General features: G+C 39.8%; 1 protein-coding gene across 1 annotated transcript; it reads left to right on the forward strand.

The window, feature by feature from the left end:
* Window positions 1–634: 634 nt before the first annotated feature.
* On the forward strand, window positions 635–12,297 carry LOC105439374. Its single transcript, XM_030982613.1, has 6 exons — window positions 635–864; window positions 6,216–6,361; window positions 6,717–6,819; window positions 7,756–7,834; window positions 9,530–9,759; window positions 11,949–12,297. Exons 1-5 carry the CDS (start codon window positions 799–801, stop codon window positions 9,709–9,711), a joined length of 576 nt encoding a protein of 191 aa, XP_030838473.1. The 5' UTR covers window positions 635–798; the 3' UTR covers window positions 9,712–9,759; window positions 11,949–12,297.
* The last annotated feature ends 14,111 nt before the right edge of the window (window positions 12,298–26,408 follow it).

Raw genomic sequence — 26,408 nt, forward strand, 5'->3', positions numbered from 1 at the left:
AGAGCCATTCACAAACCCCTTTCCCCGATAAAATAATAATCGTCATCTAAAACTACTTCAGGGCCCAGTTGCACAAAACTTACTATTTGCCATCAGTGGTAACTACCATGGAAACCTTTATTTCGATTGGCTGTTGAGCCCTTTTATCATGGTAGTTACCATCAATGGTAAGTTTTATGCAACGGGGCCCTGATGAAACGCCCGCACGACAGTTAACTCAGAGTGACGTTTTTACGGTTTAGAATTTTGTGTATGTTCTTCGACTTGTCAAGTCAATATTGGGCTTTTCGATTGCCATGTCGACGCAGTAAACTGCGACTTGATGATATCATTTTTGAAAATCTGAGCGTGCGCCATGTTTTCTACCATATGCACTACTAGAATCGAGTCGGTTTTGAAAGTCACCTCAATCTAGAACGCCGTTTTCTATAGCGATGGTTCGTACCTAGCTAGCTGTATCAAAGACTTTATAGGTTACCCTGTGGCTGTACCGGTACGTGATTTGAGGGAATTCAAAGTGGGGCACATGGAAAATAACCCCTACAGATAAGTGGCACATCCCATTGGAGCATAATTAGAGTAGCGCCCCCTTCCAAACTTTTATTCACCATAATTGCTCGAAATGCATCAAAGCTTACCAAGGATATATTCGAGGCGTGCCAGCTCCAAACGTTCATTCCACTTCGGTCCGCGTTCCGCACAGTTCGAAATTGAATGTTCGTCGCATCGCAAGTGTTTTTGAAAAAAACATAAGAGTCGCTTAACCACCTGTTTGTGAATTAATATAATTCAGTGAATATGGGTGGGAACATATGCTGCTGTAAAGGAGCGGAGCCAGTTGAAGAAGTGGAACAGGTACCTGAGGTCAGTCGTGTTTTGATGTTGTAGATTCACTATTTCAAATACTGTACACGTACATGCATACAAAACTACACTTATTAAATAATTCAGAAATATTGGGATTGCATGGAGTATTCCTGTAATAATGAAGGTGTAAAAACCGGCTATAGCCTTCGAGACTTACAGCTCAGCTCACGAGTTTGACTTTACACAAAATATTTCCTTATGCAGATATGGGGTCTGTAGTTTGCCGTCGGCCTATCGGCCTTGTAAGCTGTCAGTCTGGTTCACTACATGTAAATTTCAGTATCGTAGGCCCGGGGGGGGGCAGGCGCGTAGCCAGGGGGGCGGTGGGGCGGTCGCCCCCCCCCCCCCAAAAAAAAAAAAAAAAAAAAAAACGCCGGCCAAAAAAAAAAAAGAGAGAGAAAGAGAAGAAAAAAAAGAAAGAGGACGTAGGAAGAAAAATGGAAAAGGAGTCGAGAACGGTACAATGAATCGTCAAAGCTTCCGCGCTTCGCGCGGGAAGGGGGAAACTGAGTTCAAATTAAGAAATATGAGTCGGGAAAGGTACAACGAATCGTCTTCTTTCTCTAATAATTTAATGAAACGTCAAAGCTTCGTGCGAGAGGGGGGGGGGGGGGAACAGAATTCAGACAAGGATTAAGAGTCGAGAAAGGTACAACGAATCGTCTTCTTTCTCTAATAATTTAATGAAACGTCAAAGCTTCGCGTGAGATAGGGGAGGGACTGAATACAGATAAGGATTAAGAGTCGAGAGAGGTACAACGAATCGTCTTCTTTCTCTAATAATTTAATGAAACGTCAAAGCTTCGCGCGAGAGAGGGGAGGGACTGAATTCAGACAAGGATTATGAGTCGAGAAAGGTACAACGAATCGTCTTCTTTCTCTAATAATTTAATGAAACGTCAAAGCTTCGCGTGAGATAGGGGAGGGACTGAATACAGATAAGGATTAAGAGTCGAGAGAGGTACAACGAATCGTCTTCTTTCTCTAATAATTTAATGAAACGTCAAAGCTTCGCGCGAGAGAGGGGAGGGACTGAATTCAGACAAGGATTATGAGTCGAGAAAGGTACAACGAATCGTCTTCTTTCTCTAATAATTTAATGAAACGTCAAAGCTTCGCGTGAGATAGGGGAGGGACTGAATACAGATAAGGATTAAGAGTCGAGAGAGGTACAACGAATCGTCTTCTTTCTCTAATAATTTAATGAAACGTCAAAGCTTCGCGCGAGAGAGGGGAGGGACTGAATTCAGACAAGGATTATGAGTCGAGAAAGGTACAACGAATCGTCTTCTTTCAAAGCTTTCGCGCTTCGCGCGGGAGGGGGGGAAACTCCCCCCTCCCTGCACCCACCCCCCTAGGAAGCGCGCTTCGCGCGCTCTTTAAGTGATTCGCACGCTTCGCGTGCTCACTACTGCCCCCCCTAAAATGAAATCCTGGCTACGCGCTTGGGGGGGGGGGGGGGGGTACTCAGATTTCGTTTGAACGGGGGGTGTGCCACTGAAGCCTCGAAACCTTTACCCATCTTAAGGGTCATTTGGGGTCATGTTTCTCGAAGTAAATCACATTTTCGCAATTTATGGCAAACATTTTGTGTGTGATAAAGTGACCCATTAGAGCGTCACACCCCGTATGTCTTAATATGTGAGTTACAGTGAGTACCCCCCCCCCCCCCCCTCCCGACCCGGGATCGTAGGCCGCCGGTCAAGTGGGCTGTCTGTTTCGTGTGCTGTTGACGTAGGAAACCTTTTGTGAACAGTTCGGTCTCGTTGACTTTCAGTTTACTATAGCATGACTCCGTAATAACCTGTGACGAACATTTGTATGAGAGCTGAGGACTATGATAAGATTACTTTTGTGTTGGGGGGGGGGGGGGGGGGAATTTGTAAAAATATGGCCTCTACCACCCAACGGTGCCAACAAAGAAAATAACATTAAATACGTCGGGTAGTTTTCAATTTTTATTATTTTTTAAATAATTATCTTAAAGGTTTAATGAAAAGGTTAATTGAATGAAAAATCTATCTCGTTTGTTATTACCACTATTACCACTAATCTTGATTCAGCATTAGGCTAGCTGTATACGTAATTTGGATTTACACTGTGATAAGAACATTTAAATATGAAATTCGTAAAAAGTTGCTGGATGTTGAACTTTTTGGGATTCTTTCTGTTCTCCCGAAAGACTAGTCTTCACCTTCTGTATCATTTACAATCCGCCCCCCTCTCCAAGCACGCACACACATTTTTACCATGTGCACCCACCACATCACTGTCAAACCTGTCTATAAAGACCACACAAGGAAAACAGTAACAATGTAGACAGATGACCTCAATAAGCAGGTTCTACAACACACACACATTTCTTTCTCAAGGGAGACAAAATACATGACTACTATAAACAGGTGGCTTATAGAGAGGGGGTCACTGATTTTAATTGATTGATTGATTGCTTGATAAGGTTAAGTGATAAAGATTTAAATTCACAACTAAAAGCTGACACATTTTGAATTTACAAATGAAACTGCAACATGTAAAATATATGCAAATAGTTCAATGTAAAATAGGCAAAAATAATCCTTCAGTTGTTACGAATAATTGTATTTCAAAAGACCATATTCGTTATGTTATCGTACATTTAGGTAGGACAAAATTATAGCTTGTCCTACCTAAAACATGTCATTTATGCAATTAGCATTCTGACTAATGCAATTTGTACATAGAATTTGATTACATCACTAATCACAGAAACTGTGCAAAATTTTTAATCTCTATTTGTTCAAAACAGGCCACAAATTTTACAACATGCGTCGGATAAGTTCACATTAGGAATGTTAATGGTTATCGGCCTTTTGAAAAAAACTTTTCATGCGTCAAGGCCGTTCTAAAAATATCTCATCTGAAAGCGTGTTATTCTGCCAGATGTCATTGTCTGTACAATGAAATTGCTATTACTCATTTTCATTATATCCAAAGTGTACTTTAATAGCAAAGTTTGGGGACAAAATAACCATTATTCTCTTAATGAGAAATGGAAATGAAGGGCGGAAATCGATGCTCCTATTCTTTTCCAAACCCGGATCCCTACAAAGTGAAACCACAAAAACATCACAATAATCGAGCTGGCATATTTCATCGTGTTTTGTAAAAGTTTTTTTTCTTCAAAACTGTCATATTTGAGCTTATTGTTTCTATGGAACATTTATTTTTCTACAGTATCTTTTTGTGAGGAGGAATTCTTTCCGGGGATTTCTTTCAATTAAAGGTACTATGTCCCTTTTGCAGCCAACCTCAAATGCTGTAGAACTTTGCAGGAATTATGAATATGTCATGTATGTCCTATCTGTGAAATTTGAGTAATATGAGTGTCCTCATATTCAAGTTATGCAAGGAAAACCGTTTACTTGCTAGACTTCACTGTCAGACACTTGAGTGACTGACTGGCTTTTTTTCTTCTTTGGTAATAACATACATGAAAAGAGTTGTAAAGGGTACATGAGCATTTGTCTACATCAATAACCCACTTCTTGTGATGGCCAAGATTAAACTGATTGAATATTTGCGCAGCATAAAACGTATGACCATTCGGTACAATTGTCTGTAAATCAAGACTATTACTTTTGGGCTCTATAGCCCTAAAATCGATTTGACAGCTAATAGTCATTATTTTCCAACTTGAAGACATTTTCAAGCCCCACCTTTTTTAGGGAAGTTCTAAATTAGTATTATCTTTCAAATGCAGTTGGAATTTAACTTTTTCATTTTTTTGGCCTGCAAATGGGACATAGTACCTTTCAGAATATAAAAAACAATAATACAGAACAGGTAAAACGGAGATTTTGTGCTCCCCGACCGCTGGTCTTCTCTTCAATAGGCAGAATGGGGGAGGGGTGGCATCACAATCAATGTCATGGGGGGGGGGGAGGGATATTTGTCATGGCCCAGGGGTTCCCTGTGCCTGAATATAAACTCTTGAACGAAAGCAAAACTAAACTGTCCGTTTAACAGAAAATTGATTAGGGAAATAATTCCTGTTGTGACAGCCAACTAATATTACAGCTCAGTAGATCTAGCCTACATTCTCTCTTCCTCTCCTTCCTTTTCTCCTGAAACTTAAAAAAAAAAGTGGATGCGAACTTATGATCGCTTGGTCTGCAGTCCAGCACGATACCGATGTATCTGCAAGAACGAGTTGAATTTATAGTGCGGCGATATAAGCTATAAATGCTTCAGACTACATCTCATGTGTCGTAGATGATGCTATGCACTATGTCATCTTACACTAACCCTAACCCTACCCCTCATTTATTTAATCATGATTTATACAGTGCGTCCCAGAAGAATCGAAACCGAGAATTATCGGTGTTTTATCATAACTGAATCACGATTATAATTGATAAATGACACGTATTTGTAAAGGTTAGATTCTCTTCTTTCATTTGCTTCAACTCATATGCATTAGTGATTAAAAACAATTTGAAGAAAGGGTACCAAAAGCGATTTGGCGGACGGTATCTGAACTTCAAAGAGAAAATCACATTTCCAAAAAGTTCATTTTCTGCCCTTTCATATGACACTTAAATAAGAAAAAATGAACCAGGACTAACAAATGTATGTTTGCAATTCCGTAATTTTATCAAACAAATTCGTTTTCACTGGCTGTCTTCCCTGATTGCCGTGGATGTTGGGCCAGATTTGTAAACTGTCAACAAAATTGCCGGTGCAATGATAAATCTAGTAGGTCGTAAAACGAGGTGAACGCAACAAAACGTGACAGTACGTAATAGGCCGTATCAAAACTTGGAGGCGGTCCGTAGTGGGACGGGAAGCCTGTGAATTCCCTGGCGTCTCACGGTCCTTTTTAGTTTTGTCACGTTCTGCCGCGTTTTCTCACGGTTCTCACGGCAAGATAGGGTGTATGGTAGCCGTTTCGTCGCGTTCAATCACGCCGCGTCTCGGCGTGTTGCGGTTTACGACTTGGTTTTGAAGCCAAGACGTACGAAGCCCTCCCCCCTCCCCAGTCCTGCACCACCACCAGTAGAGGGGCAAGAGCAGTCTGAAGATTCCCCCCCCCCCGGTTCACCGCCGCCAGATGAAGAGGAGTGTGCTACCGCTGCTGACCCGATCCCTCTCGGCCCGTTACGTGTTGATGGGATCCCTCACGTATCTCACGTTCTGACCAAGGTCCGACATGTTTTTCACGTTCTGTCAATGCTTTCTACGGTTAAAACGTGGAATACATGTATAGTTACATGTAGTAATAAATATATATAAATCATTATCACAAATCTGTAGGTATAAATACATATAAATAATTATCACAAATCTTTATCCATCTCCTGACTTGATAGAAAACGAACCGCATCATGTTGCAGTACGACGAGGCAGATGCTGATAAACTCACTAATTTTGGGGCGAAGCTGAGCACCAATTCCGAGGGGGAACATCGATTGGTCGAGGTCAAAAAAGAAGGACTGGCCAAACAACTCCATCTGAAGTAAGATCTGAACCCTAATCAAGGTCTTAAAAACTTTCAAGAAATCAACTCAAGAGCAATTTCAATTTCCTGTTTTGCTTATCCCATATCATATTCGGACTACGTAATGCATCAATGTAATGTTTGCACATTTCAAAGGATGAGGGACAATACTTTTAACATTGCCTTTTGTTGATTTTTCGAAAGCATTTGTGATCGTGTTCCTTTAAAGTTATATAGCACTGCTCTACGGTCAATTTAATCAACAGAATTCTCAACTTCAAAGTTTAAAGTTTAAAGTTCAAATTACAAAGTTCAAAAGATTGTTCCATCTATTTTCCATCATTTATAAACCAAACGATTGCTTTATATGTAGGAATGATGACGTAATAATTGAACTGAATGGTGCTGATGTGACTGACGTATGCCACGAGTCATTGCTTCTGAGTCTTCACGATCTTGGCACTCAAGTTCAATTTGTAAGTTCTACCCCGACCCCCCCCCCCCCCACCCCTCCGAGAAATTATGATTGCACTTAGACATGTAATAGAAAGGTCGTAGATTGGAGCACAAATAAGGTAGGCGTCTGGGGCCCGTTCCTAGAAACCGTCATAAGTCTAACTGCTTGACTATCCCATTGAAACGCGTGTTAATTCTATAACACACGTTTCAATGGGATAGTCAAGAAGTTAGACTTATGACGGTTTCTAGGAACGGGGCCCAGGTCTTCTGCAGCGCTATATAGATTTGTGCATAATTATGAAGATGTAGTGTAATTTCTCAGACTTACTGCCGACTTTCTCTTTGATCAGTACTTTTGGTGTATTTCCGGAAATAGCGAGGAAAGGATGGTATCATAAAAGAAAGCAACAAATATTATTAACAATTCTTTTTAAAGACACATGATGTTTATGCCACACAAAATAGTGTAGTTTGTATATCCATGTTTTTATCGGAAGAATTGAATTTTCGCCTTAGGCACCTGCATGGTTATCCATTTATTTTAATAAAAACTGCTCTTCTCCACCCTGGTTAAAATTGATACCGCATAGGATGCAAATGTCAGTGTAATCGACCTAACAAGCGCATCAGTCGGTCACTGTTAATTGGTAAAACGCTATAGAATTTATTTTATGAACGATACAGATGACGTCTGCTATTAAAAGCGATTGCATTTTGAAAGAAACTTTGTGAAAGCGACAGGAAAATGTTGACCATGTAGAAGATGTGCATGGGTGTTTAATGTTAGGTTTCAGAATCATTAAAATGATAAAAATTGGCCCAGATTGCCTAAAGGCCACATGCACTGTGCACAGAAATATGGAACTACACAAACAGGTGGCATGAAAGTTTTAGTCCACAGCGTTTCTCTGTAATACTTTTACTCTGTCATTGTCAATGTTAATATTCTGCAGGTTGTGAACAGACGAAATGAAGGAACACCTCAACAGGGCCGGGTTTACTTTCGTCTAGGACCAGCCGAGGGAGATGTGGGTAAGTTTTAAAGGAGGAATAACAACTTTTATATCACCCCAATCGTACATCAATCTCGGTAGGCCACTGATACTCTCAAGTCTTCAGGCACAGACTCGAATTTGGTACTTTACGCTTTTCTAAAGCCCTGAGCAGAGCCTGGCTCTGTCAGTCTCTGGCTAAGGAGCTAGAGTACAGGGCATATTGACTGCGGGTTCTATATAATATAACTTCTATTTCAGACCATGCTCAGACCCTCTGGCCCGAATTCACAAAGGAGGTTTTTTCGACAAACCCGACGCGTTTCTTACAAACCTGGTTTGTATAAACGCGTCGAAATGCGTCATATGACGCACGAAAACCTAGGTTTGTCGACAAACCTCCTTTGTGAATTTGGGCCTCTGAGTCTGTCAGGGGCGTACGCAGGGGGGGGGGGGGGGGGGGGGGGGGGGGGGGGGTTTAAACTTTTTTTTTTTTATGTGTGTAAACCCCCCTAAAAAAACCTAAAACCCCCTCCCCCCCCCCTTTTTTTTTTTTTTTTTTGTGAAAATTATCTAATAAAAAAAAATAAAAAAAAAATACCCACGGCTAACCTAAAAAGGTGACCTTACCCCCCCCCCCCCAACGAAGAAAAATGTCAAATTTTGAAATTTCGAGACAAAAAAAACAAAAAAGTGTCCGCTCACCCCCCCCCCCCCCCCCCCCCCCCCCCCCCCCCCCACTGAGGACTTTTCGGATGGCGCGATTTTCAAATTTTCGGAGCAAAATATTTTAAACCCCCCCCCCCCTTGAAAAAATCCTGCGTACGCCCCTGGAGTCTGTTATGCATTACGACTGTCAGACATGGGCTTGTCCCTGCAAACTGCAAAGACAATCTCTGTTTTCTTTTGGTGGTAAGCTTGTCATATGATTCCATGTGATTGTAAGAAGTTCGAATGATTTTTGACACGAAACGTTTGTATGTAGCCTTAATTTACTGTCATTCGTTACACATACATTCCTGAAATGGCCTGTCACAATACACAGTTTCCCATTCAGTTGGAAGAAATTTTCCCGGCATCTTTTCATAAAATTGATTGATAGATCAAATTATCTTTTCAAAATGAAGAATTTGGAATAGAATTTGGTATGAACATTCAAACTTCTAAAATCCTATTGATCGATGATTTTAATAGTCATATGATTAATAAATTAAACTTTCTATTGATTTCAGGCTTCCTTGGATGATGAAGCGACTTTAGACGATTTGAAGCCGATTCGGCTATTTTTCTGAAGAGAATGCTTAAAAAGACAAACACACTTTAGTTGTCAATATTCTTATCACGAAGTAGAACCTAAATCACGAATACGGTGTTTGTTTAGATTTCCATATCTAATATAATACAATTTCTTCGAAAATATTGCAAGAGGGTCGTAAAGTGTGCGTTAAAATAATAGTGATAAGAAATAAATCTCTCGTGTCCTAAATACGTTTTTCGTGGCTGGGAGAACGAAAGGAAAGTAGGTGACGTGCCAATGCCCATCAGGCAGGAGGTGCCCGAATATGTCATTCCTATAATTTTTGCTACTAAAAGAGTGTACCAATTCAGGAGCTGAATGGTTTATATTCGGGCAAATGAAAATCAGTCCGGAGGCCAGTGGATAAAAAATGAGGCAATTTCACTTCTTAAACATGTAAATGGTTTCATCTTTTTATTTCCATTGGTATTAACTTAGGATGTGTTGAAGCTTGCATCGCTTACGAGAAGCACGAATTTATCGATGAATCATCTCCTTGCATGAATGTTTTCGTCAATGCCTTTGTACTGCCAACGACAGAGGCTTTCGAGACACTTGGTATATATGTTCTTGACTCAGCGCAACAAACAACCCTGCAGATCACAAAAGAAAAGTTGTAAAAGATCTAGATATTTCAGGAACTGGTGCTCTATTCGTGGCGAATCCTGGTAATCATCAAATTATTTTATTATTTTTAATTTTTTTTTCTTCATTAGATTCGCAATTAATTTAATTGATATTGTTGCGATCAATGAAGGGCATTCTGTGACGAATACTGCGAGTCTCCCTACCATTTGCTTTGTACTATATTTTGTTATAGAAATTTGTATTTTCCCTCAAGACAACTTTCAATTATACATGCATCCTAAATATATTTATTGCAATTACGTGTTTATACAACCTATTTACGGAAAAATGTAATCCGTCATCAATAACGAAGAAAATGAAACTTTATGAAATTTTATGTACAGAGCAAACTGGAGGGGCCTTCGCAAAATACGTCACAGAGTTGCCAATTGTGTTTGATTGATCGCAACTCCAAAGATTCAAAGCTCTCCTATTTTCTATTTGAATTTGCTCAAACCTTCAATGAACTGTTTCTCTAATTTTCTGCTTCTATTAAAACAACTTAATATCAGGGTGGACTCCGTGCAATATTTCGTCCAATATGTCCCGGACGATATATTAAAAAATTTATCCACTTATTTCTTCCAATATAAATGACAATTCTCTTGCTTCGACCATTGACTTACCATGGTTGTTTCTGGTTTATGTTTAGAGTCGGAAGAGTCTAATAACTCTGTGTTAAAGTATATGATTGGTTCTCAACAGACTACATACATTACGGAATAGTTGACTCCGGATATTAGGGACTTTTAGATTGAGTGGACGAGAGCGGCGTTAACGTCCACTGTATTTCCATATTTATTTATTTATAGTTAAATCAGTATTCTATGTTGACCACTTATCTTTATGTTATTTACTTTGTATTATTGATTGTTATTTTATCACACACACAAAAATTGTACTTTATATTAAAATGTATATATAACATGAGAAATATGAAAATGAATGAAATTAATGAAATATAAAAAGCTAACAAAAAGCCAAAAAAAAGCCAACATCGGCAGTGGCTGGAATAAAACGTAAAAGGCGCTCGTTCTTTCAACGGCTGGTTCAAATTATCGAATATATATGGGGCACCACAAATATTGCAAATCGTTATATTTATGGATATTTCAGCCGTCTCTGAACCAATTTTGATCAAACAAAGATGATTTTGTCATTTAAATTGTATTTTCTTTCAAATTTGACACTCAGTTTTCCATTATCTCACTAAAAAACGTTATTGTGTGTACCCCCTCTGCGACAAAACCTAACTATCACTTTAATTGGCTCGATACGAATGATATCATTCACCTGTTACGAATAATTGTATTTCAATAGTCAGAATACGAATTGCATATATTACATGTTGTTAGGTAGTAAGGCACGTCATAAAATTTGTCCTACCTAGCAATGCAAGCATTCTCACTATTGAGATACATTTATTCGTAACAGGTGAATGAAATAATTCGTAACGAGGCGCTTTACAAAGGCGTATGAATACATTTAGTTATATTACGAAAATGGTATATTCGATTTACAACACCCTTGGCAAGTTGATAAACGACTCGGCAAAGTACGTCATGCATTCAAAAAATGGCGATTCCCATGTCTTGCTGAGAAACTGTACATTATTCTTGATTTATGCCTTTCTCAAGCACTTTGGTGGGGAATAATGTAGATTGATGGGCAAGAATGCAATCAATCTCTCAGAACAACTAAAGTTATTCTTTAATAATAATAATAATAATAATAATAATAATAATAATAATAATAATAATAATAATAATAGTGGGTTCTTGTATAGCACTCATGTCAGTCAGATTTGACCCTCCTGGCGCTCCCGATTATTACCCTGGCTTTAGCACGGCTGCCATACCGCGCTCTAGCATTTCAAGGAATAAATTCCTACCAAGTACCCATTTACCTCACATTTGGGGTTACTTAGATAAGATACAAGGAATGTAGCGGGATGTTGTCAAATACACAAATTTGGTTACATGGATTATTCGATTTACAAAATCTTGTTCAAGTTGATAAACGACTACCCATATTACACCCCTCCTTGGCAAACAGGGGTGTTTTAGGTGTTCAAACACCCCCCCCCCTCCCGTTGAGCCACGCAAAAAAATAATGCTTACTGCAAGTCAGTTCAAAACGCGCAGTGAGGTTGAATTGTGACGGCTTTCTGTTTCAATAGAAACCAACTTACTACTGTTTATCTACGTACCATTGTCTTATTTTCTTTTAGGAACGTGTGTAAACGTGTGTATGTATGAATACACAGAATACTCTACCGGCCCCTCCTCCCCCACTGGAACCGTCACTGCTTTTGCTTCTAATTCAGTGACAACGGAAGACCCTGAGCGGTACGGCCTTAAATACCATGTCCCAAATGGACCCCTTCTAGTGGAGGTTAGTTCATTATTTCAATAGCCTATATGCCTTAAATATGTATGATAGAAATCAAGTTTGTATTTATATGCCGTTGGCGTGTTTGCACAGGTGACAAAAAAAGGCTTGTCCGCTAATGAAACTTGCTAAAATCCACCCCAAAAACCTCCAGATCTTATTCCCCTTGTGACATCATCTGTCAGTCATCAATGAGCTAACTTTAGAAAGTGGCATGTACCTTTGCCAAAGTTGACCACTTGTTACAATACCACAAAAAATAGCAACATAATTATATGTCAGACATGTCAGATTAAACTAATATTATAGAATAGACAATAGCAGGGGCGTACGCAGGGGGGGGGGGGGGGGGGGGGGGGGGGGGGGTGGGGGTTCAAACCCCCTTTGGTATTTGTATGTGTGTAAACCCCCCCCCCCCCAAAAAAAAAAAAAAAAAAAAAAAAACTAAACCCCCCCCCCCCCTTTGTTTTGTTATTTTTTTAAAAAAAAAATTTGTAATTAAAAAAAAAAAAAAAAATTATGCCCACGGCTAACGTAAAGTGACCTTACCCCCCCCCCCCCCAACAAAAAAAATGTCAAATTTTCAAATTTCGAGACCAAAAAGAAAAAAAAAGTGCCCGCTTACCCCCCACCCCCCCCCCCCCCCCCCCCCTCCTACTGAGCGACTTTTCGGTTGGCTGAGTCTTTGCGATTTTTTTTGGACTACCAAAAAAGAAAACAAAAGTGTCCGCTTACCCTTCCCCCCCCCCCCCCTACTAAGCGACTTTTCGGTTGGCTGAGTCGTTGCGATTTTTTTTGGACTACCCAAAAAAAAAAGTGTCCGCTTACCCCCCCCCCCCCCCCTACTGAGCGACTTTTCGGTTGGCTGAGTCGTTGCGATTTTTTTTTGACTACCAAAAAAAAAAAAAGTGTCCGCTTACCCCCCCCCCCCCCCCCCCCCCCCCCCCCCCCCCCCCCCCCCCCCCCCCCTACTGAGCGACTTTTCGGTTGGCTGAGTCGTTGCGATTTTTTTTTGGACTACCAAAAAAAAAAAAATGTCCGCTTACCCCCCCCCCCCCCCCCCCCCCCCCCCCCCCCCCCCCCCCACTGAGCGACTTTTCGGCCGGCGCGATTTTCAAATTTTCGGGAGCAAAATATTTTGGGCCAGATTTTAAACCCCCCCCCCCCCCCCCCTTGAAAAAAATCCTGCGTACGTCCCTGGACAATAGTATGTAATTTCCCCCAGCTTAGCACACGTTCATAATAGAATTGCATGCTTCCATACACATCATCATTGCCTCTGTCTTCCTGGTGATGCTACAGCATGTCTGATATAGCAACTTGTATGTTGCTATTGTATTACGCATTGTAACGGATGGTCGACTTCGGCTAAGATACATGCCACTTTCTCAAGTTAGCTCATTGATGACTGACAGATGATGTCATAAGTGGAATGAGATCTGGAGGTTTTTGGGGTGAAGCTTAGCCAGTTTGAAAAACAAATATTTCAACAAATATTTAAAAATCTATGAAAGAAATTCAGAAGTTAACATATCAAAATATGAGATGTATGCAGGACTGCGCATCAACAGGAATGCACTTGTATTTCTATGTCATGGGTCCTTTAATATGGACTTTTAGATTTACACGACGAGACCGTGGACCGCCACGTGTGACATCCTTTTAAAGGTAATGTGACGTCCTTTTAAGGAACTGCCGAACACGGCCCAGTGCCTTAACACAATGTCACATACAGCAGTCCACGCTCTCGTCGTGTAAATCTAGAAGTCCCTAATATCAGAGTGGACTTCCCCTTGAAAAGCTTTGCAATCATGTTTTAGACATACATCCAAAAAATATAAGTCTCTGTTTGAAGAAGCAACTGGTAAAGTCCCTCACCTTGAGTCTTGCGCTGTCAGTATGGAAGTGAAAATCGCACTTTGAAGGCGACAGACATAAAAAAATAAAAATAAATCTAAACTAAATTTAGACAAGGATTAAGAGTCGAGAACGGTACAACGAATCGTCTTTTTTCTCTAATGATTTGATGAAACGTAAAAGCTTCCGCGCTTCGCGCGGGAGTGGGGAGGGGGGGGGGGGGGGGGTGGGGGAGGGGAAACTGAACTCAGACGATGATTAAAGCCCCTTTCACACTGGATCTGCGTAGAGTTGCGTAGTGTTGCGTACCGACTACGCCGAAGTTAAGCTGCGTACTCATGAATAAATTGATTGTAGTCCCTGCGTAGGTTATGCGTAGGCTTGCGTACGATCGGCGTATAGTTACGTACCCTGTGCGTAGGCACCGCGTACCTCCGGCGTAGGCAATTGGCGTAGGGTAACGTACGGTTGCGTAGGCCTGGCGTAGGGTTGCTTACGGTTGCGTACGGTTGCTTACTGTGGGAGAAAATGCCATGTAAAAATGCAATAGACGCTCGTAGGAGCCGCGAGTGTAGCCATTGGCGCTTTATAAACATATATAATAAAAAAAATATGTTAAAAAGACAGTTCAATTTATTGCATAAATGAACTGTGCAGTGTACAAAGAATTGTACACGTTATTACATGTGAACATAACTTGATCTTAGTATAATAATAACATTCTGACAAACTGTGACATCCAAGGGGCAGTGGGTCTCTTTTGCATGCGTGAAATAGGGCTGAAACGCCAATTTGCGTAAAATAGTGAGTGCAGAAAATAACATTTATATATGGTGGCCCTGAAGGGACATCGCGAATAGACTAAATCGTGAAAAATATGCGATAAAATTCACGATATCGTCAATTTAATCGCATATTTTTCACGAAGAAATTCACGAAATTGACGATATCGTGAACTTTTCACGATGAAATTGACGATATCGTGAATTTTATCGTGAAAAGTTCACGATATAAAGTTCACGATATCGTCAATTTTATCGTGTACTCTATCGTGTACTCTATCGTGTACTCTCCTGACGGGCGCTTCGTAAACAAAACCAGCCCTAGCTGGGGGAGACAGAGAGAAGGAAAAAAGGGAAAGGGAAAGAGAAGATAAAAGGAAAGAAAGAATAATAAGAAGAAAAGAGGGAAACGGGGGGGGGCGAAGGGCTCTTGCCTCCTCCTCACTCCCCCCCCCCCCCGCCAAAAAATAAATAAGGAGAGAGAGAAGGGAAAGGGAAAGGGAAAGAAAATATAAAAGGAAAGAAAGAAGAGGAAGAAGGAAAGAGGGAAACGGGAGAAGGGCAAAAGGCTCTTACCTCCCCCCCCCCCCCGCCAAAAAAATAAATAAGAGAGAGAGAGAGAGAGAGAGAGAAGGAAAGGGAAAGAAAGAAGAGGAATAAGAGGGAAACAGGGGAAGGGCGAAGGGCTCTTGCCTCCTCCCCCCCCCCCCCCGCCAAAAATAAATAAGAGAGAGAAGGGAAAGGGAAAGAAAATATAAAAGGAAAGAAAGAAGAGGAATAAGAAGGAAAGAGGGAAACGGGGGAAGGGCGAAGGGCTCTTGCCTCCTCCCTCCCCACCCCCCGCCAAAAAAAAAAATAAGAGATAGAGAGAGAAGGGAAAGGGAAAGGGAAAGAGAAGATAAAAGGAAAGAAAGAAGAGGAAGAAGAAGAAGAAAAGAGGGAAACGGGGGCGAAGGGCTCTTGCATCCCCCCGCCCAAAAAATAAATAAGAGAGAGAGAGAGAGAGAGAGAGAAGGGAAAGGGAAAGAGAATAAAAAAGGAAAGGAAGAAGAATAAGAAAAAAAAGAGGGGCTCTTGCCTCCTCCCCCCCCCCTCCCGCGCCAACAAATAAATAGGAGAGAGAGAGAGAGAGAGATAGAGAGAAGGGAAAGGGAAAGGGAAAGAAAATATAAAAGGAAAGAAAGAAGAAGAAGACGGAAAGAGGGAAACGGGGGAAGGGCGAAAGGCTCTTACCTCCCCCTCCCCCCTCCCGCCATAAAGGGAAAGAGAAGGGAGAGGGAAAAAAAATATAAAAGGAAAGAAAGAAGAGGAAAAAGAATAAGAAAAGAGGGAAACAGGGGCGAAGGGCTCTTGCCTCCTTTCTTTTCTTTCTTTTCCTTTCTTTCCTATTCTCCCTCTTTTTCGTTTTTCTCTTTCTTTCTTCTCTTTCCCTTTCCTTCTCTCTCTCTCTCTTATTTATTTTTTGGCGGGGGGCGGGGGGACGAGGCAAAAGCCCTTTGCCCCCGTTTCCCTCTTTTCTTCTTCTTCCTCTTCTTTCTTTCCTTTTATCTTCCCTTTCCCTTTCCCTTTCCCTTCTCTCTCTCTCTCTCTGATTTACTTTTTGGCGGGGGGGGGGGGGGGGGAGGGGGGGGGCAAGAGTCCTTCGCCCTTCCCCCGTTTCCCTCTTTTCTTCTTATTATTCTTTCTTTCCTTTTATCTTCTCTTTCCCTTTCCCTTTTTTCCTTCTCTCTGTCTCCCCCAGCTAGGGCTGGTTTTGTTTACGAAGCGCCCGTCAGGAGAGTACACGATAGAGTACACGATAGAGTACACGATAGAGTACACGATAAAATTGACGATATCGTGAACTTTTCACGATAAAATTCACGATATCGTCAATTTCATCGTGAAAAGTTCACGATAAAGTTTACGATATCGTCAATTTCGTGAATTTCTTCGTGAAAAATATGCGATAAAATTGACGATATCGTGAATTTTATCGCATATTTTTCACGATTTAGTCTATTCACGATGTCCCTTCAGGGCCACCATATTTATAAACCTGCCATAAGTTTTAATAGTAAAAAGTGGCATTTGGTACACGTTTTTGACCGTTAAATTTTCAGTTTTTTTCAGGTATCAGCAACTGCTGAGGTTATTTTGCAGTAATGTTAATTTGTTCAAGATTTTATTTTCCAAAAAATGCAGACATTTTTGTTGATGTACTACATTATTGTACTATGTATCATTCAAAAGGGTAATATATGAACTTTCTTTTGATGAACATTGCAAGGTCACGTGATGTGATTTGATACCTCAAAACGCCAACAAAAGAGAGCGCTTATTTTGATTTGTGAATAAATTTGGACAGAAGTCTGATATTTGTTGACCATATCCCTTTTCTTCACTCATTTGTAAAATATCATTCCATAACAGTTTCCTGAAAGTTTGAAGACGATATCTGTTGTCCTTGGTCCGTAGCGTATTTGTGTGTGACAATGTAATGATATAAATGTTAGCATGACGAAAACTCATCGTTTAAAATTGAAACCCCCATTTGACTTTCACCATTTCTACTTGTACTAGAGCTGAAATTGTGATAAGCCCTAAGTAAACACTAGCGCTGTAATCCACCCCCACCGAGACCTTGATGAGGTGATAGCGAGAGAGAGATAAGCATGATACAAGGGGAAAGGAAGGGAGAAGGGAGAAAGAGACACATGCAGGGGTTCGCTGCCAGAGTTAAAATTGTTGTTATATCGCCAATTATGGGTAATTTTGCTTCGTTCGAACTTTCATTTTGGTCTTCATCTAAATTATTAGTGACTTTAGGACATGAAAATATGTTAAAACAAGTAAAATACTTATTTCCTACTTCTCATTTCCTTTCAGGCAGACCCCAGTAAGAGTTTGTTTACACTAGTATTACGTAAGATGATGTAGAGTCCAGCTGCAATCCAATATCTTAATCTCTCACTCAGAGCCTCAAGGCTCTGTCCAAGTTTTTAACGAGAGAATTGAAAGTGGGGTAGTGAGACCCCATCAGATTCCCATTGGTGCCTGTGTAATAGTAGTAGCTCTCTCAAAGTTTTAACGAGAGAAACGAAACTGGGGTAGTGCTACCCCACCAGATTACAAAGTTTTAACGAGAGAAACGAAACTGGGGTAGTGCTACCCCACCAGATTACATTGACTGCTGTGCTATATGGTGGGGTATAGTTTTAACGAGAGCTTTTCGTAATGGTCATTTATTAAATTTAAAGAAATACTTCTAACATACACACTCACTCAGTCTCACTAACAGAGTGAGAAAAAATTATTTCTTTGCTCATTTCAATTAAACAAAATTATATTACAAACATACAAACAGGACCACAAACGTACACACAAGCAAACAAACCAACACAAATACATACAGATTTCCACAAAACATAATAAAATTTTCGCATGAGGCATCAGTTTATGAATCTTATCTCTGTTTATTATATCAACAGCCTGAGATGTCAATTATCACAATTTGAATAAACCATAACAAAACAAAACATGTCAGTCTGAAATACCTTGTAGTAGTACAAACAGAATAACAAGCAAGAATGATCAATGATCAATACCTGCCAAGTTTACATCCAGGTATATACCAACAAAAATCTTTATACCATACGTTTTTAATGCTTCGTCGGACTGGCGTAGGGTAGCGTATTGTTGCGTAGGCTTGGCGTACAGTTGCGTAGGCTTGGCGTACAGTTGCGTAGTAAAGTCTACGCCGAAGGTACGCGAAAAAAATTAAACATATTTAATTTTTTGCGTTCATCTCGCGTACCCATTCGCGTCCCTCCGCGTACAGTTGCGTAGGGTTGTGTACGATCGGCGTAGGGTTGCGTACGATCGGCGTAGTCGCTACGCAACTCTACGCAAGGCCCGGTGTGAAAGCCCCTTAAGAGTCGAGAACGGTACAACGAATCGTCTTCTTTCTCTAATGATTTAATGAAACGTAAAAGCTTATTCACCAGATGGCTGACTCGCCGCTATACATTTTCTCACGAATAGGGCCCCCTATTTGGCCCCCTTCCTTGCCACTGGCTGGATCCGCCCTAAACATGGTGATGTAGGATGGATTCGAACCCCGTACCCCCGTGTCCACAATCCGGGGACTTTAATATCCACTTAATCACAATACCTAAAAATTGCTTTATTATGATTATTTATTCTTTACGCAAAACAGGACTTTCCAGACTGCATGAAGACCAAACTATGTCCAATCTCAGCTAATAGGTTCTTCTTTTTGCTGAATCAGCAAGGCACGACTGCGGACATAACGCCGATGTCAAATTGGGGTCAGTTTTTTTCCTCTTTTTTTTTCTCCCTCTCTTTTTCTTCACTTTTTTTTTTCAACAGTGCAATCTATACACTAATAAGCTGAGTCTTTTGAGAGGAATTCACAAAAATAATACCTACAGTAGGTTTAAAAATTGAATGAGGGAAGGACAAGATGCATTAACACTAAAGGAAAGTAATACAGTTCTGATTACTTTTACAAATGGATGGTGACCCAGGAAAAATGAACTTTTTAGAGTCATCTGTCGAAGATCACCTGAAAACCCATATCAACTAATAACATAGTTTTCCCTAACAAGAAAATTGTTCATAATACGGCCCCAGAACTGTAGCTGCTTTTATTTCATTCACACAAGTAGTGACTGACAAAGGTAGGCTCGGATTCACCGAATTCGTTATAAGCATGATAATAGTAGGAGACCAGCCTGTAGGTCCCGTGACCAGTCTCTGGGAACAAAGGTTTGAAAGTGTGTTTGTGTTCTCTGATGAATACCGAACAATTTTGACTTGGGCTGCTCCCTTTAAAATCCCAGGCATTTTCGTGAGGGGTCAACAAAGGTCACACAGGTATAGAAATTCAAATAGTTCCAATCGTGTCAATATGCATATGCAAACTATAGATTTTTGGAATCCTCATGACCAGATGAGTAATTTGATATGCATATTGACACGATTGGAACTATTTGAATTTCTAAACCTGTGTGACCTTTGTTGACCCCTCACGAAAATGCCTGGGATTTTAAAGGGGGCAGCCCAAGTCAAAATTGTTCGGTATTCATCAGGGAACACAAAAACACTTTCAAACCTTTGTTCCCAGAGATTGGTCACGGGACCTACAGGCTGGTCTCCTACTATAAGTGTCAAAATAAAGTCTACATACTAAAGCAAAGAGTCTCGATTTTCGATTTTTTATTTATTTATTTTTTTTTTTTTTTTTTATTTTAACATTTTCATCAAGATAACAAGATCAGAGAAGACTGGTTTACATTCTGATCCTGAATATTAAAATCTTACACTAAAAAATGCGATTGCCTACGAGAGTTAAAGGCATCGTTTAACAAAGTTAAATATGAGATGCACGCCCCTATACGTATTATGAGTGTCTGTGATATGGTGTAATATTGAAGCCCTACAAAAATTGCGCCTCAAAATGATCAAGAAGTGCCTCAAAAAAGCAAAAATCTTTGAGTGACCGGTTTTACCATACTCGTTTTTTTCAAATAGACTGTAGTGTTATGAAAACGAAAAATTTGGTTTCGATTTCCAGTCATAAATATCTTGATAATCGGACAGGCGATCGGCTTGTAAAAGTCATGGGGTTGCTGACTGACCTAAGGTTTATAATTATCATTGCAGCATGAGCTAAATCCAGGATTTCGTTTCAGAATCTGAGATAAAGTTACCGGACCCCTTTAAAGATACTATGTCCCTTTTGCAGCCAACATCGAATTCTGTAGAACTTTGCAGGAATTATGAATATGACATGTATGCCCTGTCCGTGAAATTTAAACATTGTCAGTGTCCTAATATTCAAATTATGCAAGGAAACCCGTTTATCTTCTAGACTGCACTGTCAGACACTATTATGGACTGACTGACATATTTTTTTCTTTGGTAATGACAAACATAAAATGGGCTGTAACAGGTACATTGTACATGAGCATTTGTCTACATCAATAACCCACGACTTGCAATGGCCAAAATTAAACTGAATGAATCTTTGTGCAGCACAAAACGTACGACCATTCGGTAAAAGGGTCTGAAAATCAGACCAATACTTCGGTGATTGCAATCACTTAAGGGGCTTCGACAACTAATGGTCGTTATTTTCCCACTAAAAGCCATTTTCAAGCCCTTTCGTTTTGAGGGAAGTTCTAGATTAGTATTTTCTTTCAAATGTCGTTGGAATTTAACTTTTTTTTTCATTTTCGGGCCTGCAAATGAGACATAGTAGCTTTAAAGATCAGGAGACATCCAAATATAAGTTGATTCATGTTGTTGTGCTATATTGTGTTATTCAAACATCTTAATATATTTCATAGATTTTTAAATACTTTTTTTCAGACCTGCTAAACTCATTCATCTAGTGACATCATCTGTCAATCATTTGTGAGCTAACAAGAGACAGTTGCATGTAATTTCCCCAAGCTCAGCACATGCTCACAAAAGAATTGCGTTCTTTCATACAATACCTCCACATTATCTTTTTTTCCTGGTGATGCTACATCACGTCTGACCAGGGAGGTGAAAGAAAGGAGGCGAAACTCTTGTAAGTTATTCAAACGCATTCGTGAGTTCTAAAGCGTAACAATTGGATGTGTGAGTGTGACATTCAACTTGGCTTTGAAGTTCCATGCTACAAACCACGCTTCCACTGCGGGGACTTTCGGAAGCCAGGCACCAGTTTTACATTTATTACAAAATATTAAATTACCGGGAAAATGTCAGTGTGAATTAAAAACTTTATATCGGGATTGTATTGGGAATAGTGCATCACACAAATTTTCAAATTTAGTACTCCCTCCTTCCTATAATTTGTGTGCCAGAGTTGGTAAAAGAAAAATTACATCCTGACAAAAACCTCAATATTTTAGGATAATGCTCTAATTTGTGCATGTTTTAATATCCCGTTATTTAATCCATGATTTACAATCTTCAATAACATTAAGTTTGGTAATGCGTGTTTTTGCGTGTTTTTTTAAAGTTAAAAAAAGGATGAAATTACACAAGTTTGTGTTCGCTTGTTCTACTCTTTACACATTCAACAATGGATGAGAAATCATTGAAACGAACAGCGAACAGTTGCTGTGATACTATTTTCTGATCTAGGAATTCTAAAACCTGAAATTCTATGCGTTTTTTTTATCTCACCACCTGGTCAACAGTTGCAGATTAGCGCATAACTTTTCGGCGGCTTGGAGCATGGGGTCAAAGGAGAGCGGCTTGACTCCAGTCCTTCTCTATCACGTCCCTGGTTGTGTGGTACGGTATGTCACTGAAACAGCTCCCGTAGGATTTTTGTGCCAAAGTGTTTTTTTTTGCTGTTTTGGCTTCAAAAGGGTCCCAATTAGCCAAAAATGATGGGGTGCAAATTTTCAAACCCCTCCTTCATTTCCTGGGGGTCCTAGACCGGGAGCCAGGGGGGTCAACCTAGCAAGGAAGGAAACCAATTTTCATGTGCACAGATGTAAAGATCGCATACCTCCACAAAACAAACTGACCGTCTGGCAATTTCAAAGAATTTGGGATTAATTAACATCGCAAATTTAAGTAAAAAACATGATTTTGTGATTTTTTTTCTCGAAAAATTGAATTTTATCAAAAAACATTATTTTCCATATATCAAAATCGGAGAATTGCATTTTTTCATAACTTTCCAGGAATTCGCTTAAAGACAACGACAATATCATGTGCGAGGGAGAGGTTTATATATCGGTTCAATAAAGAGTTATAGCAATCCAAACTTTTTGATTTGATCTCCACAAGAACAACATGTTTGCCCACATGTGTATTAACTGTATGCAATATACGTGCATTAGTGTATTAAGGACCTGTTTGGTGTGTTTACATCGAGTTGTAAAGATAACTTTGAACTAAAACCTCTAATCACCATGTATTTGGTGTCAAACGATGGATAATTAAAATACCTTCATTCTGATATCAATTTCAATGAGTGATGTAGTGTGTGAAATAAAAATTTTGAGCCAAAAAGGTACTTTTTTGTAGATATTCCTCTGATTTTTGCCAGTATATCGGTATATTAACTGGACAAACGTGATTAGACATTTAGTAGTGCAGAAAGTTCAAAGGATTTGGAGCGCTGAGTGCAATTGATCAGTTCGTCTCCTGTACTCTGGGATGTTTCAGGAAATATGGACATTGGCAGTTGCCTCCCGCCCCCCCCCCACCACCACCACTCCCCCCCCCCCTTCCACTCGCTTGTCATTATCTTGTCCGTGACCAAGAAAAGTTAGTGCATCGATCAACATGAATATAATATAATATCGCCATGTTTGGTTTAATGGTTTATTTTGCCTGACAAAAGAAAACTCGTGTATGCTTGTATGCAACCAATACTCTGCATTATCCCTATTATGATTAGATTAGAATGACATAAACTTTACTCATAAAATAGTTTCGGCTAGGTATGCAAAGTTTTTTTTTCTGGATTACATGTAATTCAGTACACAAATCGAAGGAAGATTATGAAACTACTTGATTCGATTGAATCTCAATTTAAGTCTTTGTGTGTTTCAAATAGGAAGTTCCACAACTTCAATTGAGATCAATTTTAAATCTTTTCTGCTGAGCCATGAATAATTTAAAATCGTTACTAACTCCTTGAACTTCTAAGGATCTCACGATTTGATGATTGGAAAATGTCATTAGGTACCGGCTTATAATTTTGATAACACGTCACCGTCTACATTAGAGTTCTATCATGCCCGTTGCACAGGCGCGTACACAGGGGGGGGGGGGGGGGGGTGGGGGGGTTAAACCCCCCTTTGTTTTTTTTTTGTATGTAAACCCCCCCCCCCCCTTTGGATTTTTTATTTTTTTATTTTTTTTATTAAAAAAAAAAAAAAAAAGAAAAAAAGAGGATCCTCTTACCCCCCCCCCCCCCGCTTATTCAGCGGCTGGCTGAGTCGTTGCGAAATTTTCGGCCCGATTTATTAATGTTAAAACCCCCCCTCCCCTCTTGAAAAAATCCGGCGTACGCGCCTGCCGTTGCATAAATCATATGGTCTTTTCAAACTTAGAATAACATTTTTTTTAAATCAGAATAAAATAAAATGCAAACTTGTCGTAGCTTGTTTCCTTTGAAACAACGTTTGACTTACAGTTCCACCATGTAGTGACACTGTCATAGATAATCTTTGATTACTTCTGTTTATTGAATTTTAATTGGGATGTGGGTAACAAGGAAAGAAGAAATTAAGTCAATGTGCTAATCGTGCTTAACTTTTAAATCAGCAGTTTCTCAAGTGGAAATCTGCATGTAATACTCTGCAAGTTCAAGCTCGTAAATGTGCTACAACTGATCATTTCAAGCGTGTTATGTACCATAAACGATCCAACTCAAGTAGGCACAATATTTCTGGCAAATTATTTGGTATGTAAATGGACATAAATTATGCATGATATGGACTAACTCCAGGAAGCTCCGACGCCGGCGTCGGAGCTTCCTGGAGTTAGATATGGACATGTTTTAATATTGCTTTATTTGATCTCAGATGGATTTTTCCTTGATGTTGAAAACATTATGTGTTGCGTTGTGATATTGCCTTTAGGAATACAATTATCAAAGGCGTTGCATAAAGCATTTGGTTGGATATTGTTTTGTGAATTTTAATAACCCAATAACAATAATTACTGTACAGGCCTAGGTAAAGATAAATTGAGTTCGAAAAAGATCGTCATTGGCTTTTACAGTGGCACAAGACTTAAGTTAAATCGTAGGGTATATAGCTCTTAATTGTTTTCGTATTCATATCAGGAAGGAGGGCTCGAAAGGGACGTTTAAACCGAAGTACAATTTGCCTTTCACATAGTCCTGCAAGGTTTCTCTCAACAATCTATATCTAGCATCAAATAGGGCATCTGGCAGTCACTCCCCAGCATTTAAATTGTCTGGCAATGGCCATTTGTGTATCGTTGGCCTGTGGCAAATATTTTCATATAGGTTCCATTTGGGTTTCCTTTCAAACTGATCTAGCTCAATAATTAGGTTGGGGGTATTTTAGGGACATCTGACAGACACCCCCACCAGGCGCGCCGGAAGCAGTTTGGGATTGGGGGAGGGGGCAAACATTCCAGGGGCTCACCTTTCAGGGGCAGTGGCGTAATGAGCATGGGGGGGGGGGGGGGGTGCAGAAGGAAAATCTGCACCACCACCACTCTTACACGTTACATGCCGGCCCCGCGGAACGTTTTTTAAAGTGGAGTATTAACGTTCAGGTAGAGCGGAGCGAGTGCAGCGTAAATTGGCGTGGGGTCCAGTGTCTTTGCCCCGGCGGGGTCAAGGGGCGAAGCCCTCGGAAGCTTCACGGGTTTTAGGCATTAAATTACCGTCAGATAATAATATTTATATACCTTATTTGTGACACTGGCAGGTCACTAATTGAAGTAGGGTCCAGGGGGATGTGTCCCATGAAGCTCAGCGTTTAAGGCATTTAATTATTGTCAGATGAGCATTCAGGGATCCGTCTTAGGGCCCTTGGTGAGGTCCAGGGTGTGGAGCCCCTGGAAGCTCAGGAGTTTTAGGTATTTAATTACGGTCAGAAGAGCATTCTTTCTTTCTCTCTTTCTTTCTTTTTCAAAAAAAGTGAGGAGGGCTCGAGCCCTACCGTTCTGCAGGCCCTGACATAAAGGCTTCTAAATAAGCACATTTTTTTGCCTAATTGTAAATTTGGGAGACTTGTCATTTTCCAACAAAGGCATACAAAAGTATAATTTACCTCCAAAAAAGAAAAAAAAATCACAGAAAATCATGTCATTTCAGCAACATGTTCAAAAAGACCAAATGATTTATGCAATTTGGGAGGGGGGGGAGGCAACTGCCAATGTCCACATTTCCTGAAACATTCCAGAGTACAGGAGAAGAACTTATCAATTGCACTCAGCGTTCTAAATCCTTTGAACTTTCTGCACTACTAAATGTCTAATCACTTTTGTCCAGTTGATATACCGATATACTGGCAAAAATCAGAGGAATATCTACAATAAAGCACCTTTTTGGCTCAAAATTTATATTTCACACACTACATCACTCATTGAAATTGATATCAGAATGAAGATATTTTAATTATCCATCATTTGACACCAAATACATGGTGATTAGAGGTTTTAGTTCAAAGTTATCTTTACAACTCGATGTAAACACACCAAACAGGTCCTTAATACACTAATGCATGTATATGCATACAGTTAATATACATGTGGGCAAAAATGTTGTTTTTGTGGAAATCAAATCAATAACTTTGGATTGCTATAAATTTTTATTGATACAATATATAAACCTCTCCCTCGCACAGGAAATTGTCGTTGAACATAAGCAAATTCCTGGAAAGTTATGAAAAAAATGCAATTCTCCGATTTTGATATATGGAAAATAATGTTTGTTGATAAAAATTCAATTTTTCAAAAAAAATCACAAAAATCATGTTTTTTACTTAAATTTGCGATGTTAATTAATCCCAAATTCTTTGAAATTGGTATCAAAATTTAAATAATTTAACTCTCTTTTATATGACACCAAACTCATGGTGGTTCAAGGTTTCCTTAAAATATTATTTACATAATACTACTTTGTCGTCAAAAGGGCCACTTTTTGGGTGGGGGCGTCCCCC

Source organism: Strongylocentrotus purpuratus, unplaced genomic scaffold (genome assembly GCF_000002235.5).
Source record: "Strongylocentrotus purpuratus isolate Spur 01 unplaced genomic scaffold, Spur_5.0 spur5_scaffold_12, whole genome shotgun sequence".
Classification (NCBI taxonomy): domain Eukaryota; kingdom Metazoa; phylum Echinodermata; class Echinoidea; order Camarodonta; family Strongylocentrotidae; genus Strongylocentrotus; species Strongylocentrotus purpuratus.

Coding starts and splice junctions, on each gene's coding strand:
- LOC105439374 (XM_030982613.1), top strand. CDS start 799: ATGGGTGGGAACATATGCTGCTGTAAAGGAGCGGAGCCAGTTGAAGAA. Junction 865..6,215: donor AAGTGGAACAGGTACCTGAG/GTCAGTCGTGTT, acceptor CTGACTTGATAG/AAAACGAACCGCATCATGTT. Junction 6,820..7,755: donor TTGGCACTCAAGTTCAATTT/GTAAGTTCTACC, acceptor AATATTCTGCAG/GTTGTGAACAGACGAAATGA.